The sequence below is a fragment of the Pseudophryne corroboree genome, chromosome 3 (genome assembly GCF_028390025.1).
Source record: "Pseudophryne corroboree isolate aPseCor3 chromosome 3, aPseCor3.hap2, whole genome shotgun sequence".
In the NCBI taxonomy this organism is placed as follows: Eukaryota; Metazoa; Chordata; class Amphibia; order Anura; family Myobatrachidae; genus Pseudophryne; species Pseudophryne corroboree.
In genome coordinates this window covers 776,770,968-776,791,427 of record NC_086446.1, presented here as the reverse complement: position 1 = coordinate 776,791,427, position 20,460 = coordinate 776,770,968, and the positions used below count along the sequence as shown (strand labels likewise).

The 20,460-nt window shown below is 47.6% G+C and overlaps 1 protein-coding gene across 3 annotated transcripts in view; it reads left to right on the top strand.

The window, feature by feature from the left end:
- TDRD1 (tudor domain containing 1) overlaps positions 1 to 20,460 on the top strand; it is a 522,012-nt gene that overhangs the window by 437,359 nt on the left and 64,193 nt on the right. For all 3 annotated transcript variants that reach the window (XM_063962552.1, XM_063962550.1, XM_063962551.1), the window contains 2 exons: positions 10,653 to 10,823; positions 17,499 to 18,446. In XM_063962552.1, coding sequence (XP_063818622.1) covers positions 10,653 to 10,823; positions 17,499 to 18,446 — 1,119 coding nt within the window. The remainder of the gene's footprint in view (positions 1 to 10,652; positions 10,824 to 17,498; positions 18,447 to 20,460) is intronic.

Genomic DNA, 20,460 nt, shown 5'->3' with positions numbered 1-20,460 from the left:
CTGAGCTCGGGGCAAGCCACTTTTACGCCTTCCTCCCACATGTGAGATAGGCATCATCTGGGAGAACATAGGGGACAAAATATAACCTCACCATATTACAAACTTTCCAAGTAAAGAAACCCATCCCCAGTTCTCCCATCTGCTCAGTACAAGTATCGGGCTGGATGATATGAGCACAATACCCTGGCTATACTTTTCCAACCCACATGGTCTTGCTTCCACGAGTATACCTATACCGAAAATACCTCCCACTGTTGGCTATTTGGCGTACAAGTTCAGAGTCTATGGGTATCCTATCAGCTCTGTGTGAAAAGGTCATTGTCTGGTTATTCCACGTCACTTCCCAATTTCCCGGTTTTCGGTAATTGGAAATATTAAAACATAATAAGGATCTATCTACATGATACTGGTGGAGCTTCAAACTAGGGGGCCTAGAAATATTGAATTTCTTGTCCACCGGTCTCCCACCCCGTAATTCGAGTACCTCATCTATTGCTAAAGGGTATGGTACTAATCCTGACTTGCTCTGACCTTGAGGTACCTGTGAGCACACCCAGCATTCTGTCTGGTTTAAGACCTTACCCACTAGTGAGTGGTAATCACTCAACGGATGCCGGTCCATGTCGATATTAAGGTTGGACTGACATCTCTGGATGCACCCATCCTCAACTATATTCTCACAATTCCTACAAATACAATATTCATCAGACAATAACCCCTCACAGTGCCTCCGAGCTCCTTGACTACTAGAGCGCTTACTGATGCCAGCCTTTACCAAAATGATGTGCTGATCCTGAGATCCTACAAATTCGTACTTGCCATCAGAACCCATTCCAGATCCCTGCTCGACCTCTCTGGGACCCTCACCAAAACAAACTGTCCTTCTCAAAACCAGAATTACTAACAGAACCCGAAACGCAGTCTCTTGTGATCGATCCATTTCGTTAGGGGAAAGGAGGAAAATAAGAAGGAGAAAAGAAAGGAAAAATGTAGGGGGAGGTGAAAAAAGAAAGTGGTACGACAACCGTTCTAGCTCTTGTTACTCTCTGTGCTCAGATGCCTTTCAACAGTCCTGCCTCTCAACTTTTCCGGAACAGACACTCCAGTGATACAAGATTCTCTACACTCTGCTCTTTGTCACGAGTTCTCTCCGGGTCAGCGACCTTCTTGCAGTGGGACGAGTGGAACCACGTCTCTCTTTCGGCGACTTTCAATGCTGTTGTGCTGGTTAACAAGACTTGATATGGTCCTTCCCACCTGTCTATGAGGCAACCTGAGCGTAAGAAATTTCGAATCATCACATAATCCCCAGGTTCAATGTCATGAGAATTACTGTTCGGCAGGTCAGGAATCACCAGCTTTAAATTTCTTTGTTGATTTCTCTGCTGCTGGCTCATCCCAACCAAATATTTCACAGTCACTTCATTATTACATTTCAAATCATCCTGGGGGTCTATCATTACATGAGGTTGTCGATCAAAAAGGATTTCAAAGGGTGATAGGTTAAGGGGAGACCTGGGAGTGGTTCTGATGCTGTACAACACTAGTGACAAAGCTTCTGGCCACGACAATCCAGTTTCAACCATGAATTTGCTCAGCTTGTTCTTAATAGTGCTATTCACTGTCTCCACCTTTGCACTCGCCTGTGGACGGTACGGAGTATGCAGCTTGCTATTAATTCCCATCAGTTTGCACATGACCTGAAAGACTTCACCTGTAAAATGGGTACCCCGATCACTTTCAATTATTCTAGGGATACCATATCTAAACACAAATTCCTGCACAATTTTCTTTGCAGTGAACGTAGCGGTATTTGTGGCAGCAGGGAACGCCTCTACCCAATTTGAAAATACGTCAATACAAACTAACACATATTTTAAATTCCTACAGGGTGGTAACTGTATGAAATAGATTTGTATTACCTGAAAAGGACCGTCTGTCGGAGGGATATGGGATGGCTCTGTTGGTATTGACTTTCCAATATTCTTCCTCAAGCAAGTAAAACATGTCATTGCTCTCTTACCTGCATGAGAAGAGAATCCTGGCGCACACCAGTAGGCTCTCACCAGCTTACACATACCCTCTTTACCCAGATGAGTCAGACCGTGTGCTGCCTCAGCTAAGCTTGGAAGATATGCTCTGGGGGCTACTGGCTTACCTTGTCCACCTGTCCACAGTCCCGAGGGTTCCTGGCCATATCCCTTTGACCTCCAGACTGCCCTTTCCTGTGAAGAACACAAATCTTGCATTTCAATTAATTGTTGTGTATTGATCGTGTTAAATGTCATCAGTGATGTGATGTTCGTTTGTATGGGCGTGCTGGCTGCTGATTTAGCAGCTTCGTCTGCCCGGCTGTTACCAAGTGAAATTGGGTCTTGGTTGTAAGTATGTGCTTTACACTTGATAACAGCCACTCTGTCTGGTTCATAGGGCCCCGAAATCATGCACCACTCCAAAGGCATACCTAGAATCTGTGTATATATTAGCTGACTTACCCTTGGCCAATTCACACGCTCTGGTTAGGGCGACCAACTCAGCAACTTGTGCTGAGTGCGGTGGGCCCAGGGGTTCAGCTTCTATGATACCTCTGTCGTCTGCAACTGCGTATCCAGTACACAGGTCTCCCGAGTCCGTCTGTCTGTGGCAACTACCGTCAGTGTAAAAGGTAAAATCTACGCCTTCCAGTGGGTTGTCACTAATGTCAGGTCTCGCAGTGAAAGTCTGATTCAGGTATTCCATACAGTCATGCGTATCAGTGTCTGCACTAAATCCTCCACCATCATTCTCATCCTCCACCCTTTGTGCCTGTCCAGGCACACTTGGCAAGTAAGTTGCAGAATTTAGTGCGCTGCATCTCTTAATGTTGATGTTTACAGGGGCCATCAGTGATAATTCCCACCTTGTAAACTGCGTGGATGAGACATGTCTGGTTTGGGCGGAGTTCAGTAAGGCTGATACAGCATGAGGTGTATGGATGGTAAGGTTGTGTCCTAACACTACGTCTTCGCTTTTACTTACTAGCAAAGCTATCGCTGCAACACTTCGCAAGCATGTGGGGAGAGACCGTGCTACGGTGTCCAACTGTGCACTGTAGTAAGCTACCGGCCTGCTGGCATCACCATGTCTCTGGGTTAAAACTCCTGCTGCGCACCCTGCACTTTCTGTACCGTTTAATTCGAAGGGTTTCCCATAATCTGGCATACCTAATGCAGGTGCCTGTGATAGGCACTGTTTGAGTCTCTCAAATGCCAGCTCGGACTCATCTGTGTGCGAGATCCGATCTGGTTTGTTCGAAGAGACCATCTCTTGCAAAGGTAAAGCTAGTATGGAGAACCCTGGGATCCAGTTTCGGCAGTACCCACACATTCCAAGGAAAGTGCGGATCTGTTGCTACGTTTGTGGCAGAGTCATGTCGCGAATCGCCTGTATTCTATCAGCGGTGAGGGGTCTAAGTCCTTGAGTCAAGAAATGTCCCAAATATTTTACCCTGGTCCGGCACAACTGCAACTTATCCTTTGAAACCTTGTGTCCTGTATGGGAAAGATGAAACAGAAGCTGTTTCGTGTCTTTCAAGGACGATTCGAGTGAATCAGAACACAACAATAAGTCATCGACATACTGTATTAGCACTGATCCACTCTCAGGTTGAAAGGATTGTAAACAGTCATGCAAAGCCTGGGAGAAAATACTTGGGCTGTCAATGAAACCTTGGGGGAGACGAGTCCAGGTGTACTGTACTCCCCTGTATGTAAATGCAAAGAGGTATTGGCTGTCAGGGTGCAGAGGGACAGAAAAGAAAGCAGAACAGAGGTCAATAACAGTGAAAAATTTCGCAGTAGGGGGAATTTGCATGAGGATGACAGCTGGATTGGGCACTTCGGGGAATTGGCTCCCAACTATCTTGTTTATCCCCCTTAAATCCTGCACTAGCCTGTAACCCCTCCCTTCACTCTTTTTCACAGGGAAGATGGGACTATTGGCAGTGCTGGACGTCCTGACTAGGATGCCCTATTGTAGCAACCGCTCTATGACGGGGTACACTCCTAATTCTACCTCTGGCTTCAGAGGATACTGAGGGATTTTTGGAGCTATCCTACTATCTTTTACTTGCACTACTACTGGAGCTACATTCGCCATCAATCCAGTGAGTTGTCCATCTTTGGTCCAAAGGGAACCCGGTATTTGTGAGATCATTTCCTCTACCTTTGATGGACACTTGTCTATAACAGCAGAGTGCGACATTAGCCTTTGAGTGGTGTCTAATATATCTTGCACTTCTTGAACGTGATTCTCGGGTATATCCAAGAAGACACCCTCAGGAGTACAATATATGACACACCGCATTTTACACAATAAATCTCTGCCGAGCAGATTAGTTGGAGCCGATGCAGCAAGCAGAAAAGAGTGTTTGGTCTGCAGGGGCCCTATCATAATCTCTGCCGGTCTACTCAAAGGGTAGTGTTGCACCGTTCCTGTTACTCCCATTGCCGAAATTGTTTTACCCGTGGTTTTTATACCTACAGTCGAATTTAGCACTGACCTGGCCGCCCCTGTATCTACAAGAAAAGGTAATGGTACACCAGCTACATCAACCGTGACCTCAGGTTCACTACCAAGGCTAGCAATCAACTTCACTGGCTGCAGACTACAGGTGTGGCCCAACCCCTATTGTGTGGTGAGACCCTTCCGCAGCGCATTGGCAGCTACGATATGTGGGGGAGGTAGCTGAGAATTTTCGGAGGTCTGCCCATCTCTCCTTGGTGATTACCTCCTTATTTCCCCTGCATGTGGCTCGTAACTTCTCCTATGTGGTCCCTGATCCCAGTTATGTGAGTAGTAGTGTGGTTCGTATTTTCTGTCTAGGGGTCTATCTTGGCTATGCGCTCTACTACTCTTACAGTCTTTGGCAAAATGCCCTTCCTTCCTACAAGTGTAACATGTTCTAGGTCTGTCCAAAGCAACAGGGGTCCGGGTTTTCGGCTGATGGGGTTTTGCCGTAAGGGCCTGTATACTTACCGTCATCAGTTTTCCCCCTGTGACTCCCTGTGTTTAATGATGTTCCTATCATGCTCGATAGCGGACTCTCTCAATGCAGCCACCGAGATGCCTCTCCAGTTTGGTAGAGAAGTCTGTACCCTTGTTCTGAGTGCCTCCTTCAACCCGTCCATTAATACTGAAACAGCTACCTCTCTGTGATGTACATTGGCCCTCATTCCGAGTTGTTCGCTCGGTAAAAATCTTCGCATCGCAGCGATTTTCCGCTTAATGCGCATGCGCAATGTTCGCACTGCGCCAAGTAAATTTGCTATGCACTTAGTAATTTTACTCACGGCTTTTTCATCGTTCTGGCGATCGTAATGTGATTGACAGGAAATGGGTGTTACTGGGCGGAAACAGGCCGTTTTATGGGCGTGTGGGAAAAAACGCTACCGTTTCCGGAAAAAACGCAGGAGTGGCTGGAGAAACGGAGGAGTGTCTGGGCGAACGCTGGGTGTGTTTGTGACGTCAAACCAGGAACGACAAGCAGTGAAATGATCGCAGATGCCGAGTAAGTCTGGAGCTACTCAGAAACTGCTACGAGGTGTGTAATCGCAATATTGCGAATACATCGTTCGCAATTTTAAGATGCTAAGATTCACTCCCAGTAGGCGGCGGCTTAGCATGAGCAAATCTGCTAAAATCCGCTTGCGAGCGAACAACTCGGAATGACCTCCATTGTCTCTAATGTCCTCGATCCCAGTGTATCTAGCCATTTCCTGCAGTGCTCGATGGAAATATTCGGATGCCGTTTTACCTTCCTTTTGTCTTATAGAAAAGATTTTATTCCATTTGACAACAGTAGGTAAATATATTCCTAATTGCAGATTGATTTGTCGTACATTCTCCTGAGTGTACTCATCAGTGAGAGGTACTTCTGCGTCTAAGTTGCAATCGGTTATAAATTTTGCGGGGTCAATATTTGAGGGTAAACATAGCCGTAGCACTGTTCGCCAATCTTTGTTTGTGGGTTCGGTGGCATTACCTAACTGTTTAATGAACCTCTGGCATGCGACTAGATCTTTTCTGGGATCGGGAAATTCTGACATAATTGACCTTAATTCTGTCCGGGACCAGGGACAATGCATGGCAATGTTCCTGACGGGAGTTACTCCCTGAGCGTCCGTCTTCCCATTGGGGACTGCGATCACCCTGACAGGATTTAATTCAATTACATCATTTTGATTTGACTCTACAATGTGAGGTGCTATGGTTTCTGCATAATGTATGGTACCGTACTTACCTGTGGACACGACCTCACTTATCTCTCCACTAGGGGGCCTGACTACTGCTCTTGCTGGTTGGGCCGTGCCCACCTGAGTGTCTTGTATGGTGGCTGCTAGGGAGAGTGCCGATATCTTGCTGGACTCATCCTCTTGTTCGCAGTCCTGGGGAAAATTTAAAACAGGGTACAACTGGCAAGGGTTAGCGTTAGTACATTTTGCAATTACACTTCTATTCTGTACCAATGTATCATTGCCTGTAGCCATTTTCTCCCCAACAATATATGGTGGTGGTGGTGGTGCGGTCGCCATTGTTTTCCCGCTAGGTTTGGAACCTGCTGCGCGAGCTAATTCCCTTTGCATATCCCCCTCCTGTTGCCACAAATTTAAACAATCTGTATGTTTAATCCTTCGTTTCTTGGATTTTATCAGACAAATCCTTAACCTTAAGTTCTGTAATGCCTCTGGTTCAAAGCTGCCCACCCTAGGGAATGGTTCCCTATCATTGTTAGTCATACATATCCACTCATTGCATAAAACTTCTGTGTGTGAACCATATTTTTCACACATGATAAACCTTGCTGAGCCTTTTAGCCACAATTCTGCCTGAACCCTGTCTTAAACGTCTCTTGCTTGAGCAACTGGCTCCCATATTTGTGGGTCTCTTCTAATATCTTTAAAAAATTCCCACAAACACCAAAATACTCAATATAAGTAGACGGTGGAAGTATACCTGAGCGCCTTCCACTCGCTCTCACCCACGCTGGCCAATACAACGATACACTGTTGATAGCGGATCGCAATGTACCCAACTTAGGGCTCCTATCAGACCTTACACCGTAATTTCTTTCGGTGGAAGTTCTGTTTGGAATATTTTCCTGAGAGAGGCAGTGAAAATTTCCTTTTCGGTATCTTTCAACTGGAATTGTTTGTAGGGTGAAAAACAGAGAAATTAGATAACTATCTTTCACCCTTTACAGTGAAGCCCATCAGGGAGATTTCCAGAAGTTATCAAAGAAAAACCCCTTTGTCTATACAATCACGTCTGCGTATGCTCTTCCACAGCGCATATGACACAATAATATCACGTTGCTCTGTGCTGAACAAACGGACATGTGATGCAATAGCACAGCCTATAGATACTAGTTATCTATATGCCCTACGATTGCTGTAGACCACCTAGCTTAGACCACCTAGACCAATAAGAGTTGTATGGGATACCACTCAGATCACTAAGACCACCTAGTTAATAATGCGAACCCTACGCCACCGGGCCTCTACTAACGCAGTGTGTCCACTTAGACCACTTAGTTCTTGGGTTCAGTATCCACTCACTCCTGCATTCGCTCACTCGCATACACGTTTTTGGTTGTTGTTTTTTTGTACAGAAAATTAGGATTCATTCAAGTTGGCAGCTTTACCCCCAGAGGCAATTTAAAAAAAAAAATTTATACTAAATTTTGTTTTTATATTAAATTTCTTTAGAAACCGGGTAGTTTGGTGCTATTGTAGCGTAGCTACTGTCCCGCCTTTTAAACTAAACGAACTATTGTGTAATCTGTACTTAGCGACCGTATTTCTTACGCAATTTGCATAAACACGCGATCGTGCGTGTCTTCTTATGCTGCATACGCAGTCCCGTACTTTGTCCGAGACACGTGTACAAAACCGTACGTCCGCAATCAAACAAATTCCACAACTTCTATAAATGTGAGCAATACCAACTATAATTGCTCACTTAACACAACACACAGTTTATTTCTGTATAAACCTTAATAACTAGGCCAGGCTGCGTGTGTGTCTTACACTTACTTCCTTAACATTTATTTTAGTTTTCACTATATAGCAACAAATATCTCCGGTTTCACACAAGTTTAAATGAATCTAGCAATCTGAATGTTATGGCAACACTGTGAGAGAGTATGCAAAGAGTATGGGTGCTGTGTACGCTTTTGGCGCCAAAAGAAATTTCACAGATTTGAAATAGCTTTTTTCCTGTTTACCTTACAAGTTTTACCAGCATCTCTACAAACCATACAGAGCAGACGCCATCTAATCAGCAATTAAGTAGGGTTTTCAGTGCATCCATCGACCAAGAAAAGGATACGTAGGATAACTTCCCACCCTTTGCTGATAGATTACGTCTGCTGTGACCTGTTAGGTAGCAAGTATGTGGAAAACCTGAGAGCCCCCAATTGATAATGTCAATTATCTTACAGGAAAGAAAGCTATACCTTATACACACTTAGAATACACTTTACCGTGGAGCCGCTGCAGCCGCTAAACTTAGTACACACGCTACGTACTTTATACACTGTTTGCGTACGGAGTCCCGTATCACTGTATGGACTTAGCGTACAAACGGCGAGCTGGGGGTACAAAGTACACACAGCGCGCACACACCCAGAGATACACTTTAAACCTTCACAGTAATGCAATGCAATGATAAAACACTTTAAACCTTAGCAGGGCAATGAAGGCACAACACCAATTGTGATTTAACCGCTGGGTTCCGACACCACAGTGGATTATTGCTGAAAGGGGGTTACAATACAAATAATACAATATAATATAACAGAGTAAATGGCTACATTCAATGGTACATACTTGAGTAGATTCGCTTGCGCTTCCCGGCCCAGTCCTCGGTCATCAAATAGATAACTTTGTGAGTCTTGTGATTTTCCAGGCCAGAAGCAGGCTCTCTTTATACACTTCTTCCAAAAGCAATACAATAGATACTGTAATCCCTTTGTCCATTGGACACAGGAATGCACTTTTACAGTACAGGAGAGGTCATAGGTCGGTTTGAATAGGTAGGCGATGTCTTTCCCAACTGATCTTGTGGGTGGTCTCCTCTGGATTCCCGCCGCATACATAATGTACAGTAAATAGTTTATATCTATATTCTGCTCCTGCACATAACTATCCACAGGAACATGCGATCTTCCTCAAACCAACACCGGAATGTTACCCTTAAAATACCCTACAGCTGGATACCAAACACCACCTTATGACCTTGTTCTGTCCCCTCCTATTCTGTAAAGGTGAATCCCTTTGTTCTGAAACCATTTAAACTGTTGTTAATTTCATATGTAGTGCAAGACCAAGACCACAGTTGCTTATCTTGCATTCTTAAGATGCCTTAGAGTTGGGTGATAAGGCTTTGGATGCCTATCATATGGGGGCAAGAGTTTTGGTGCCTACAGTTCCACAGTTGAAGTTTCAATTACTAGACGTAGCAAATGACTCCTGCCAAGCATGTGGCTTTTCTGGGGGATCCTGTTTGACACCTATTGACATCTGTTGTTTTCTACCTGAGGACATCATACGTTCATTGCGTGCTTTATTGAGGCCTTTAAGGATTCTCAAATGGACATTTGTTAGTTCTTGCATAAGGATTCTGAGAAAGATGGTCTCAACCTGTGTGCGCATTGCCACTTGAGTGAGTTCCGATTTGAAGTCATTTAGAAATGGAATAGGTCTTCCCATCGTCTGTCCAGCCAGGTCATCACTTGTTTGGTGGTTGAGGCCACAGAACCTCCTTTGTAGGTAGTGCTTCAACATTTCCGATTGCATGCTTGTGGTGATGGACGCCAACATCATGGTTGTTGACTGGTCACGCTTCAGGCTTGCTTTCAGAGTCTTTTGGCCTGCATGAGTTAAGACTTCCGATGAATTAATTTCCTGGAGCTAAAGGTGTTGCCTTAGAAAGTGGACATTTACTGCTTCTCCACACAAGAGATAAAGTTCCAGCCTGACCACACCACAGTGCTGGCATACCTCAATCATTAGGGCCCGCCATGAGTTCTTTGGCCATGCAATGAAGGAGCAAAATCTTCTTCCCATCATGGCATTATTCATTGTCTACATTGACGATTTGGAAGGGGATTTTCTCAATTGTCAGGATCTTCAGCCCAGGGAGTGGTCGCTCTCTGCAGCTGATGGATAGGTGAAGTCAGCTAGAGGTTGACATATTTGCATCTCGGTTGAAGCACAAGGTGCAAAAGTTGAATACCAGTTTCTGGTAGATACCATGTTGGTGCTGTGTGATGTTCATCTGTTTTACTTGCTTCCATTTATTGATGCGTTAGTAAATCGTTCTTTCCACTTTCTCTGTTCCCTATCCACTGCTGTGAGACATGATGAAATGTAGCTGAAATGCTCCCAATAGGCATGGGGTTTAGTGGGGGAGGAGAGTGGACATTTGCAGTATGATCTATATTACAGTGTCCGTACTCCCCTTGTGCTCACAATGCACAAGTATGCACTCATTGTCCCCTGATGAACTTGCAGGGAAGAGTTTAATAAGTGCAAAAATCTCTTATATAAAGTGTAATCTTTTTGTTGAATCTGAGGTTTTCTTTCTGTATAACACTCTTCTTTTTATGCCAGGTGATGGGAATTGGTACAGAGGACAGGTAAAAGATATTACTCCTGACCGTGTTATAAAGTTCCTGTTTCTGGACTATGGTAACATAGAAGATGTGGCCGTGGAGAAACTCTGTAAATTACCCTCCAACTTCCTAGAGCTCCCTTTTCAAGCCATTTGCTGTAGTTTGGCCGGTAAGTAGAGTCATACATGTAACTTTTGGGCAGATGTATTAAGCCTGAAAAAGTGATTTAATGTGGACGGTAATAACGCATCAGCCAGCCAGCTCTTATCTGTTGTTTTTCAAACCCAATCTTTGACGTGGCAGTCCGGAGCTGATTGGTTGGTGCGTTATCACCTTCCACTTTATCACTTCTCCAGGCTTAATACATCTGTCCTTAGTAAGTAATGGTGGTGTATCGACTGCAGTGGTCCGTTGTATAATTAGTATTCAAAAACATCTTTGCACAGTGTGACATAATGGGGGTCATGCCGAGTTGATCGCTCGTTGCCGATTTTCGCAACGGGGCGATTAAGGCAAAAATATGCATGTGCATGGTACGCAGTGCGGATATGCGCTAAGTATTTTAGCACAAAACTTTGTAGATTTACTCACGTCCGAACGAAGAATTTTCATTGTTGAAGTGATCGGAGTGTGATTGACAGGAAGTGGGTGTTTCTGGGCGGTAACTGGCCGTTTTCAGGAAGTGTGCAGAAAAACGCAGGCGTGCCAGTATAAAATGCGGGAGTGTCTGGAGAAACGGGGGAGTGGCTGGCAGAACGCAGGGCGTTTGTGACGTCAAACCAGGAACGAAACTGACTGAACTGATCGCAGTGTAGGAGTAAGTCTCGAGCTACTCAGAAACTAAGAATTTTCTATTCGCAATCAGGATTTTGGTACTTACCGATAAATCCCTTTCTCCGATTCCACAGGGGCCACTGGAGCGTAGTTACAATGGGGAAATAGTAGGCAGTAATTGGGAGCTGGCACTTTAAAACTCTAACACTGTGGCTAGCTCCTCCCCTACTATCTCCCCTCCAAGCCAGTCTACGTAAAACTGTGCCCGAGGAGAGCTGTAATAAACAAAACCTTAAGGTAGAGGAGGTTACTGACGTCCTGTAAACCAGGATAACCCAAACTAAACCTGGAACAGAACCTAACAAAAAACAGGCTAACCTGACCTGCAAACCGTTAAGCAAAAAACAAGGAGGAAACAGCGCTGGGCGGGCGTCCAGTGGCCCCTGTGGAATCGGAGAAAGGGATTTATCGGTAAGTACCAAAATCCTGATTTCTCCTTCATCCACTAGGGGCCACTGGAGCGTAGTTACAATGGGGACGTCCCAGAGCTCCCAAAACGGGTGGGAGAGCGTTGAGAGTCCTGTAAAACCGCTTGGCCAAACTGAGATGCAGAGGCAAAAGTGTCAAACTTGTAGAATTTGACAAACGTATGACGGCCGAACCAAGTAGCCGCCCGACATAAAGTAGTTATAGAGACCCCCCGGGCAGCCGCCCACGAAGGTCCCACAGAGCGCGTGGAGTGCGCTGAAATGGAAGATGGAGGTTCCCGAGAAGCTGCCAAATAAGCTTGTCTGATGGTCAGTCGAATCCATTGAGACAAGGTCTGCTTAGAAGCCGGCCAACCACGGCGAGCAGCATCATAGAGAACAAATAAGGAATCTGACTTCCGAATAGCTGAAGTCCTATCCACATAGATCTTGAGCGCCCTTACAACGTCCAATGATCTCGAATCCGGAGAGTCCCCCGAGAGGGCCGGGACCACAAGTGGCTGATTGATGTGAAAATCAGACACCACCTTAGGTAGAAAGGACATACGAGTACGAAGCTCGGCCCTATCCGCATGAAACACCAGGTAAGGAGACCTACAAGAGAGAGCCCCAAGTTCCGACACCCGTCTTGCTGAAGCCAGCGCCAGGAGAAGAACCACCTTCCAGGTGAGATATTTTATCTCTACTGATTCCAGGGGCTCAAACAATGAAGACTGCAGAAAAGACAGGACCAGACTGAGGTCCCATGGCGCTGTCAGAGGACGGAAGGGAGGCTGTATTCGAAGAACCCCTTGAAAGAAAGTCTGAACCTCAGGCAGCAAGGCTAACTTTTTCTGGAAGAAAACCGAAAGAGCAGAGACCTGCACCTTTAGTGAACCCAGTCTTAGGCCTGCTGAAAAACCCGCCTGCAAAAAATGGAGAAGACGGGCTAAGCTATACACGGAAGGAGAAAATTCTCGACGTTCACACCATGCTACATAAGCCTTCCAAATGCGGTAGTAGTGAGAAGATGTGACTGACTTTCTAGCCCGAAGCATAGTAGGTATAACTGTACGAGGAATCCCCTTCCTTGTCAAGATGGCTTTCTCAACAGCCACGCCGTCAAACGTAGCCTGCGTAAGTCTGGATAAAGAAAAGGACCCTGTTGTAGAAGGTCGTCTCGTAGTGGCAGGGGGCCAAGGCTCGGCCACCGACAACAGGTGCAGGGTGGAGTACCAAACCCTGCGTGGCCAATCCGGAGCCACCAGGAGGACCAGAGCGTCTTCCCTCTTGATGCGTTGCAGAACCTTCGGCAACAGCGGGAAAGGAGGAAAGAGGTAAACGAACCGGAAATTCCAAGGAGCCGTGAGGGCATCCACACCCGCCGCCGCTGGGTCCCTTGTCCGAGAGTAATAAAGAGGCAACTGATGGTTCCGGCGGGACGCCATGAGGTCGATCTGTGGTTTTCCCCACCGACGTACCAGTTGCCAAAACACCTGGGGATGTAGCGACCACTCTCCCGGGTGCATATCCTGTCGGCATAGATAATCGGCTTCCCAATTGTCCACTCCCGGAATAAATATCGCCGAGAAGGACAGAGCATACTTCTCCGCCCAGAGAAGGATGTTGGTGACCTCCCTCATCGCCGCACGGCTGCGAGTGCCGCCCTGAAGGTTGATGTACGCTACCATCGTAATGTTGTCGGACTGAACTCTGACCGCGCAGTAGGTGATGTGCCTGAAGTAGGGCGTTGTACACCGCCTTAGTTCGAGAATGTTTATGGGGAGAGCGGATTCGTGGATTGACCAGCGCCCCTGAAACCGATGTTCCAGGGTCACTGCCTCGCAGACTAGCGTCCGTGGTGAGGAGAGTCCAATCCCAGATGGGTCGACTGGAGCCACCAGAGCAGCGACGACCGTGCCTTTGGAGATAGCGTCACCCGCTGATGAAGGAACAGATGAGATCCTGACCACTAATTTAGAAGACACGGCTGAAACGGTCGAGAGTGGAAGCGACCGTACGGAAGAGCCTCGAACGCTGCTACCATCTTTCCCAGCAGGCGAATGCACAGATACACTGACACCCGACGGTGTTGAAGAACCAATCTTAACAGTGTCTGCAGAGACCGTATCTTGTCCTGCGGAAGGAAAACCCTCTGATGGACTGTGTCGAGAATCATTCCCAGAAACAACAGCCGTTGTGAGGGGCATAAGTGAGACTTCGGGAAATTCAGGATCCACCCGTGTCGAATCAGAAGGTCCTGTGTCATCCGGATATTCTGAAGTAACCGTTCTGCTGAGCTTGCTTTTATTAGCAGATCGTCCAGATAGGGAACAATTGTCACACCCTGCTTCCGAAGTAGGGCCATCATGACCGCCATGACCTTTGTGAACACTCTGGGAGCAGATTAGAGACCGAAAGGAAGGGCCTGGAACTGTAAATGAGCGTCCTGTATTGCGAACCGGAGAAAAGCCTGATGAGGAGGCCAAATGGGAAAATGTTAGTATGCATCCTTGATGTCTAAGGATGCCAGAAACTCGTTTTTTTCCAACCCCGCAATAACAGACTGGAGGGACTCCATCTTGAACTTGAATACCTTCAAATACGGATTGAGATCTTTCAAGTTCAGGATTGGTCTGACCGAGCCGTCCGGCTTCGGTACTAGAAACAGGCTTGAGTAATAGCCCTGTTTCCGATGATGCGAGGGAACAGGGATCACTACCCTTGCGGATAGAAGCTTCTGGACCGCTGCTTGTAAGGCAACTCCCCGGTTGTCGGAAACTGGCAAACCCGTGGGAAAAAACCGCTGGGGCGGTTGTTCCTGAAAAACGAGCTTGTAACCGCAAGTGATTAGATCCCGGACCCAAGCGTCTGGGCAGGACTGTATCCAGACCACCTTGAAATCCCACAGACGAGCTCCCACCCTGTGATCTCCCAGGTGGGAGGGAAGCCCGTCATGCGGTGGCAGTGGTAGAGGACTTAACGTCTGACTGGGCTGAGGCTGCGGAACCTCTACCCCTGCCGCCGCCTCTACCTCTATGGCCACGGAAGGTAGAAGCTCCACCCCTGGCCTGTCCTCGAAACCTGGAAGGGGCACGAAAGGTTCGAAAAGAGGGATCCCTATATGGCCTGCGAGCGGCTGGAGCAGCAGGTGGCCGTAGAGATCCGTAGAGATCCAGGCATCCAGATCCTTACCAAACAGAAACTCACCCGTAAAGGGCAACGCCTCTGCCGCCCTTTTGGATTCCGTATACGCCTGCCAATGCCGGAGCCATAGAGCTCTGCAGGCCGCAATTGCTAAAGCGGAAATTCTAGCTCCAAGAACACCTATGTCCTTGGACGCTTCGCAAAGATAAAGGGCTGATTCACGGATGTGTTCTGCCAACTCTATCAATTGATCCGCTGGTAATTCGTCACGAATTCCAGAGGACAAATGTTCCGCCCAAGCTTCTATCGCCTTATTGACTCAACAACCTACCTGCGCCGGGCGATGTAATACCCCTGCCGCAGAGTAAATATTCTTTAAGGTAGATTCCAACTTCCTATCTGACGCCTCCTTAAGTGAAGTTGCCCCCGGAACAGGCAGGACCGTCTTTTTGGACAGATGAGACACCGAAGGATCCACAATCGGAGAGGTCTCATAACGTGTTCTGCTATCTGCGGGAAAAGGATAGGAAGACAACAGTTTTCTTGATACCTGAAATTTTGCGTCTGGATGCCTCCAGGCTGTCGTTATGAGCGCATCCAGCTCCTCCGAAACTGGAAAGGTCACCGGCAGGTATTGGTTGGTGCCAAACCTTGAATGGCGTATGGTGTCCTCCGTCTCCTTCACCTGTAATACTGAGTGAATAGCAGTAATAAGAGCCTCTATACCCTGAGGTACTGGTTCAGAGTCCCCATATACCTGATCGTCCTCCGTATCCTGGATATCCACATCCTGTATATCCTGTACATCTACCCCCGCCTCATCTAATTGAGGCATATCATCGTCAAAGTCCTGCAACACAGAGGCTAGCAATCTCTTTTTTGAAGCCTGTTGAGGGGGGCTAAAGGACGGGGCTTGGGAAGGGATTACAGCCCTGGATAGTCCTTCCACTGACTTTGCCAATGAGACAGCCCATGCAGGTTCTGGCGCCGGTACCGGGACAAGCTGTCGGAACCGGGCCGCCTCCCTATCTTCCCGAGAGGCTTTAAGTTCCCCAGTCAGCAGGGACATAACCTCTGTGAGTTGTGTCGTCCATGTCGGGGCGCTCTGGGGTTCTGAGGAGGGCTGAGCCGATGGCTGTGACTCCTCACCTAAAACCTGACCCTGCTTTGTGTTGCCTTGGAGCCTTTACTGGCCATGGCAGCACCTACACTTGAGACCCTTCCCCCACAGGTAAAACAGCTATAGGCAGAATGGAAGGGGGGGGGGGGGGGGGCAGGGAAAAAACGCAGCCACAGCAGCCCGATCTGTCCTGCACGATACTCTGTGCAGTGACAGGCTGAAAGTAAGTTATATATTGTGCCTGCAGTGCCCCCCTTCCCCACTGTAACTGCTCACTGTCCTCGTGGCTTCCGTCCCGCGCTGCTGCTGTACGGAAATGGTCCCCAGCGCGCGCTACTTCCGGGCGCGCAGAGCGGGACTAAGCCCCGCCCCCCTCCTCAACGGCGCCAAATTCAAAGATGCTGTGCGCCCTTTTGCCGGATCCCCGTAGCGGCTCTGTGAGCCGCGCTGGCGGAGATCCGAGCAGGGAGGGGGGCGGGAGCGCTGCGCTGTGTCAGTCAGTCACCACCATCAAGTTAATAAACTTAATTCTATTCAAAACCCTCCTGCCACCCCGTCATCCCAACATTCTGGGGGGAAGAATGCACACACTCACCTTCTCAGTGGTGGAGGGTGGCCCCGACACACGGCGCACGCAGCGGTGTCCGGCCGCTGATACCGCTGCCGTGCTGCCGGAATCTTCTGCTGGAGGAGTGGCCCCGACATGCGCCGCACGCAGCGTTGTCCGGCCAGCTCAGGAGAGCTCAGTGTCTCCCTCAGCCGGGGCCCATCCCGAGCCGCACGCAGCTGCGATGGGACCCCGCCGGCAGCTCCCGTGGTGCAGACTGGCAGTGGCAGAGCTGCCAGTCTGTGTGTGTGTGTGTGTGTGTGTGAAAGAAAAATAAAATAATAAAGAAAAAAGAAAAAAATTCTTCAGCTAAACCCAAGTGACCAGCTCACCTCGGGCACTAAACTAAGACTGGCTTGGAGGGGAGATAGTAGGAGAGGAGCTAGCCACAGTGTTAGAGTTTTAAAGTGCCAGCTCCCAATTACTGCCTACTATTTCCCCATTGTAACTACGCTCCAGTGGCCCCTAGTGGATGAAGGAGAAATTCTGCTAATCTTTCGTTCGCAATTCTGCTAAGCTAAGATACACTCCCAGAGGGCGGCGGCCTAGCGTGTGCAATGCTGCTAAAATCAGCTAGCGAGCGAACAACTCGGAATGACCCCCAATGTGCGATGTATGTGTCTGAAACCTTTATCTGCAAAAAAGAATTAGGAAAATTTTGGAGTTTAAAAAATGATTCCTTAATACTTTCATGTTTTTATTAGTCTTCTAATCCTCTTCTCTGTACAGGTGTGAAGCCTCTGGGAGATCAGTGGGATAAACAAGCTGCTGAAACATTTCAGAAATCTGCTGTTGGAAAAAAACTGCAGGCGACCGCCGTTGGCCGCACTAAACAGACGTACCGCGTTGAGCTGGTCACATGCGATTCTGCTGCAGTTGTTGCTGATGTGCTTATTGCGGCGGGAGTTGCTGCGCGAGATGATAGTAAGATGGACAGCACCGCAATGGGAACAAATTTGTCCCAAGTACAGCAGAGGACAGATAAGGTTAATGACCTCCTCAAGTCTCCCATAGATCCCTTAATAACCCGGAATATGAAATTGCATTCCCCTGATTATTCTCTTGTGGAAAAGGTGGCTTTAGCTGAGGAGTCGCACCGCACTACCAGTATCAAGTCATCTGCAGAACCGAGTCCCACTAACTGCACTTTACCAGATGACCGTGAATTGTCCTCCAGTAAATCTACTTTATCGTTTCAAAGAGAATTGCTTTCTACTAAAGCAGCTCCGACATCATCTTCTAACTCGCCAGTTGTTTCTCCTCCAGTTTGTAGGAAATTACATTCCCTGTATTCAGCTGCTTCAGCTAACAGTGGTTTACGCGCACCTAGCTCTACTTTGTCAAACAGGCAATCTCTCGTTGCTTCTCCACCACTTCCTAGAGATCCTTCATTTGATAGATCTACACCATTAAGCCCTGGAGTGTTGCGTTCCCCCATATCGTCTCCACCAGTCCTCAAAGAATTGCGCTTCCCAAAAGCTCCTACATCACTTCCCAGAGAACTATACACGGCTAAATGTAGCCTATCAACTTCTACTAATTCTACCTCATCGACTGAAAAAGAATTGCCCTCATATAAGTCTTTGCCAGCAAAAGAAGATGTACCCTCAGTAGCTGGAGAGACGGTCAGCTTTAGTGATTCCGCAAAGAAGCCATCTGATGCCCTGGGCTCGTCAGGTAAGCTGATCAATGCCATTGGTGTAAGACGTTTACGCCTACTGAGCTCCGCTAACTAGTCATTGACACATGCAGTCGTATTCTAGACTTAACATTTAATTTGTCTTGTTCTAAACAGGTCCAGGCATATAGCTGATTTATTTGATGGTTTCTACATACGGTATTTGTCCCATGTTCGTAAACTAGTCCCAATGCCTTTAAAGTTTTAATGAAGTGTTAACTACAGTACAGTAGTGCACAGACTATCCCACTAATTACCCCATCCAAATGGATGACTTTCATTTGGTTCTAATTAATCCTTCGAAACCCACAGTGACTGGAGTAATCTCTTTACACTAAGGCCTTTTCTCTGGCTCCTCTGTTGTGTTCACTACAGTTTAAATATACACATATATGGATAGTTGGACTTTCTGGTTGGTGTGTTGGCACAAACTTATTTTGTAAGGGTCCACAGGGAAGACTTTGGGTTGTTGGTGGTTGGATAGGACCGGGCACCAAACAAAGCTTTTAGAGCTCCCAGGATGCTCCAGTCCTCCCCGCCGCCAGCCTAGGCTATCCGTTTTGAGTTTCGTTTTGGTGCTGGCAGGAGCCGGATGCACCTATTAACAGTGGGCAGCTCCAAGCTCTTACTTTGTTTTTGTTTTTTTATTAATTTTACTTCATTAGAGAAAGCAGTGCTAGGCAGTCCTAAGGACGCCCGCGCGGCTGCTCCTTCAACTCCCTGCTAGCGCCGCAACAGCAGTAACTGGTCTTGTAATTCCACCGGGCACCACAGAGCCCTGGTAGCCAGCTCCCTCAGGATCTCAGACTGCAGCCGTAGCTCAGGGGGACAGGTAAGGCGGGTCTCTGCAGGGATTTGCGTCTTTTGTGCAGTCTCACCTCCGGTCTTGGAGGCTGACAAGAGGTGCTGATGTGGGCCGCTGTACTTCGGGATCCCATTAGTCCACCAGGGCAATTATAATACTGGCGTTTGTAGAGGCCACATGGAGCATAACGTCAGCCTAGGGGAGGTCCGCTCTCTCCCGTCGGCCCCTCCCCCAGCTCAGGGCGTTATTCCATAGCGGCTTCCCTCCTCTGAGCTGCTCCACCGAGACGCTTTGTGGCCTTTAACAATAGAGCTTCAGCTGCAGGTCTCCGGGAACGCTGGGTCCAGTCTCCCTGTATACCTCTCCAAAGGGCCAGGTTATACAACGCTGAATCCTACCACTGCGGTCTGAGTAGTTGATTTTAGTGCCCATTGCAGTTGTATATTAATTCTGCATTGTATGTGACTTGTGCTAGCTTTGCTGTCTGACTTCTCTGTTAGCTTTTACCTATCCCTAGTCTTCTTATAACCCTAAGAAACAGGTGTTTAGGAGTTCACTGTACTCCACATTTACAAGTATTTGTGTAGGTTGTCACATTGCTATACATGCTGCACACTGATTATTGTATTATAGTGTGCTATGTCTAACAACAGTGCTGCTATGTCTAACAAGCTCAAGGGTAACCAGGAGGATGCTGATCTCATGCAAGTCCTGTTCAGTGGGATTTTCCGCTCAGGACATTGTACAAGATGCTCTGTGTGCAACTTGCTATATTCCACCTAACCAGTCGGCCCCGCCGGCCCCTGCTCAGGACCCCTGACACTGGTTTTGGCCCTGACTCAGGTTCTGGCACAAATAGCGGATCGCTTAGCAGCTTCACTTTGCCTCCCTCTATGGGGGTTCCCACAGCAGTTACATCCTGCTTTGCCAGTCCTCTCTATGCTGTACTCTCTCATTCAGTCCAGAAGCTGGCTCACACTTCTGTCGCCTTTCAGCAAATGTTACAGGGTGACAGACCCTTAGCCACCATAGCACATAGACGTACAGTACCATCCTCAGAGTCTGCACAGCTTTCAGATTCTGACATATCATCTGGGGACACAGATGAGGCAGATGTCTCTCTCCCTGAGTCCCATTCAGGGCAGGAGGAGTGTATTTCTAATGTGGGTGTACCCGCCCTAGTGCGGGCAGTCAGGTCTATTTTGAAG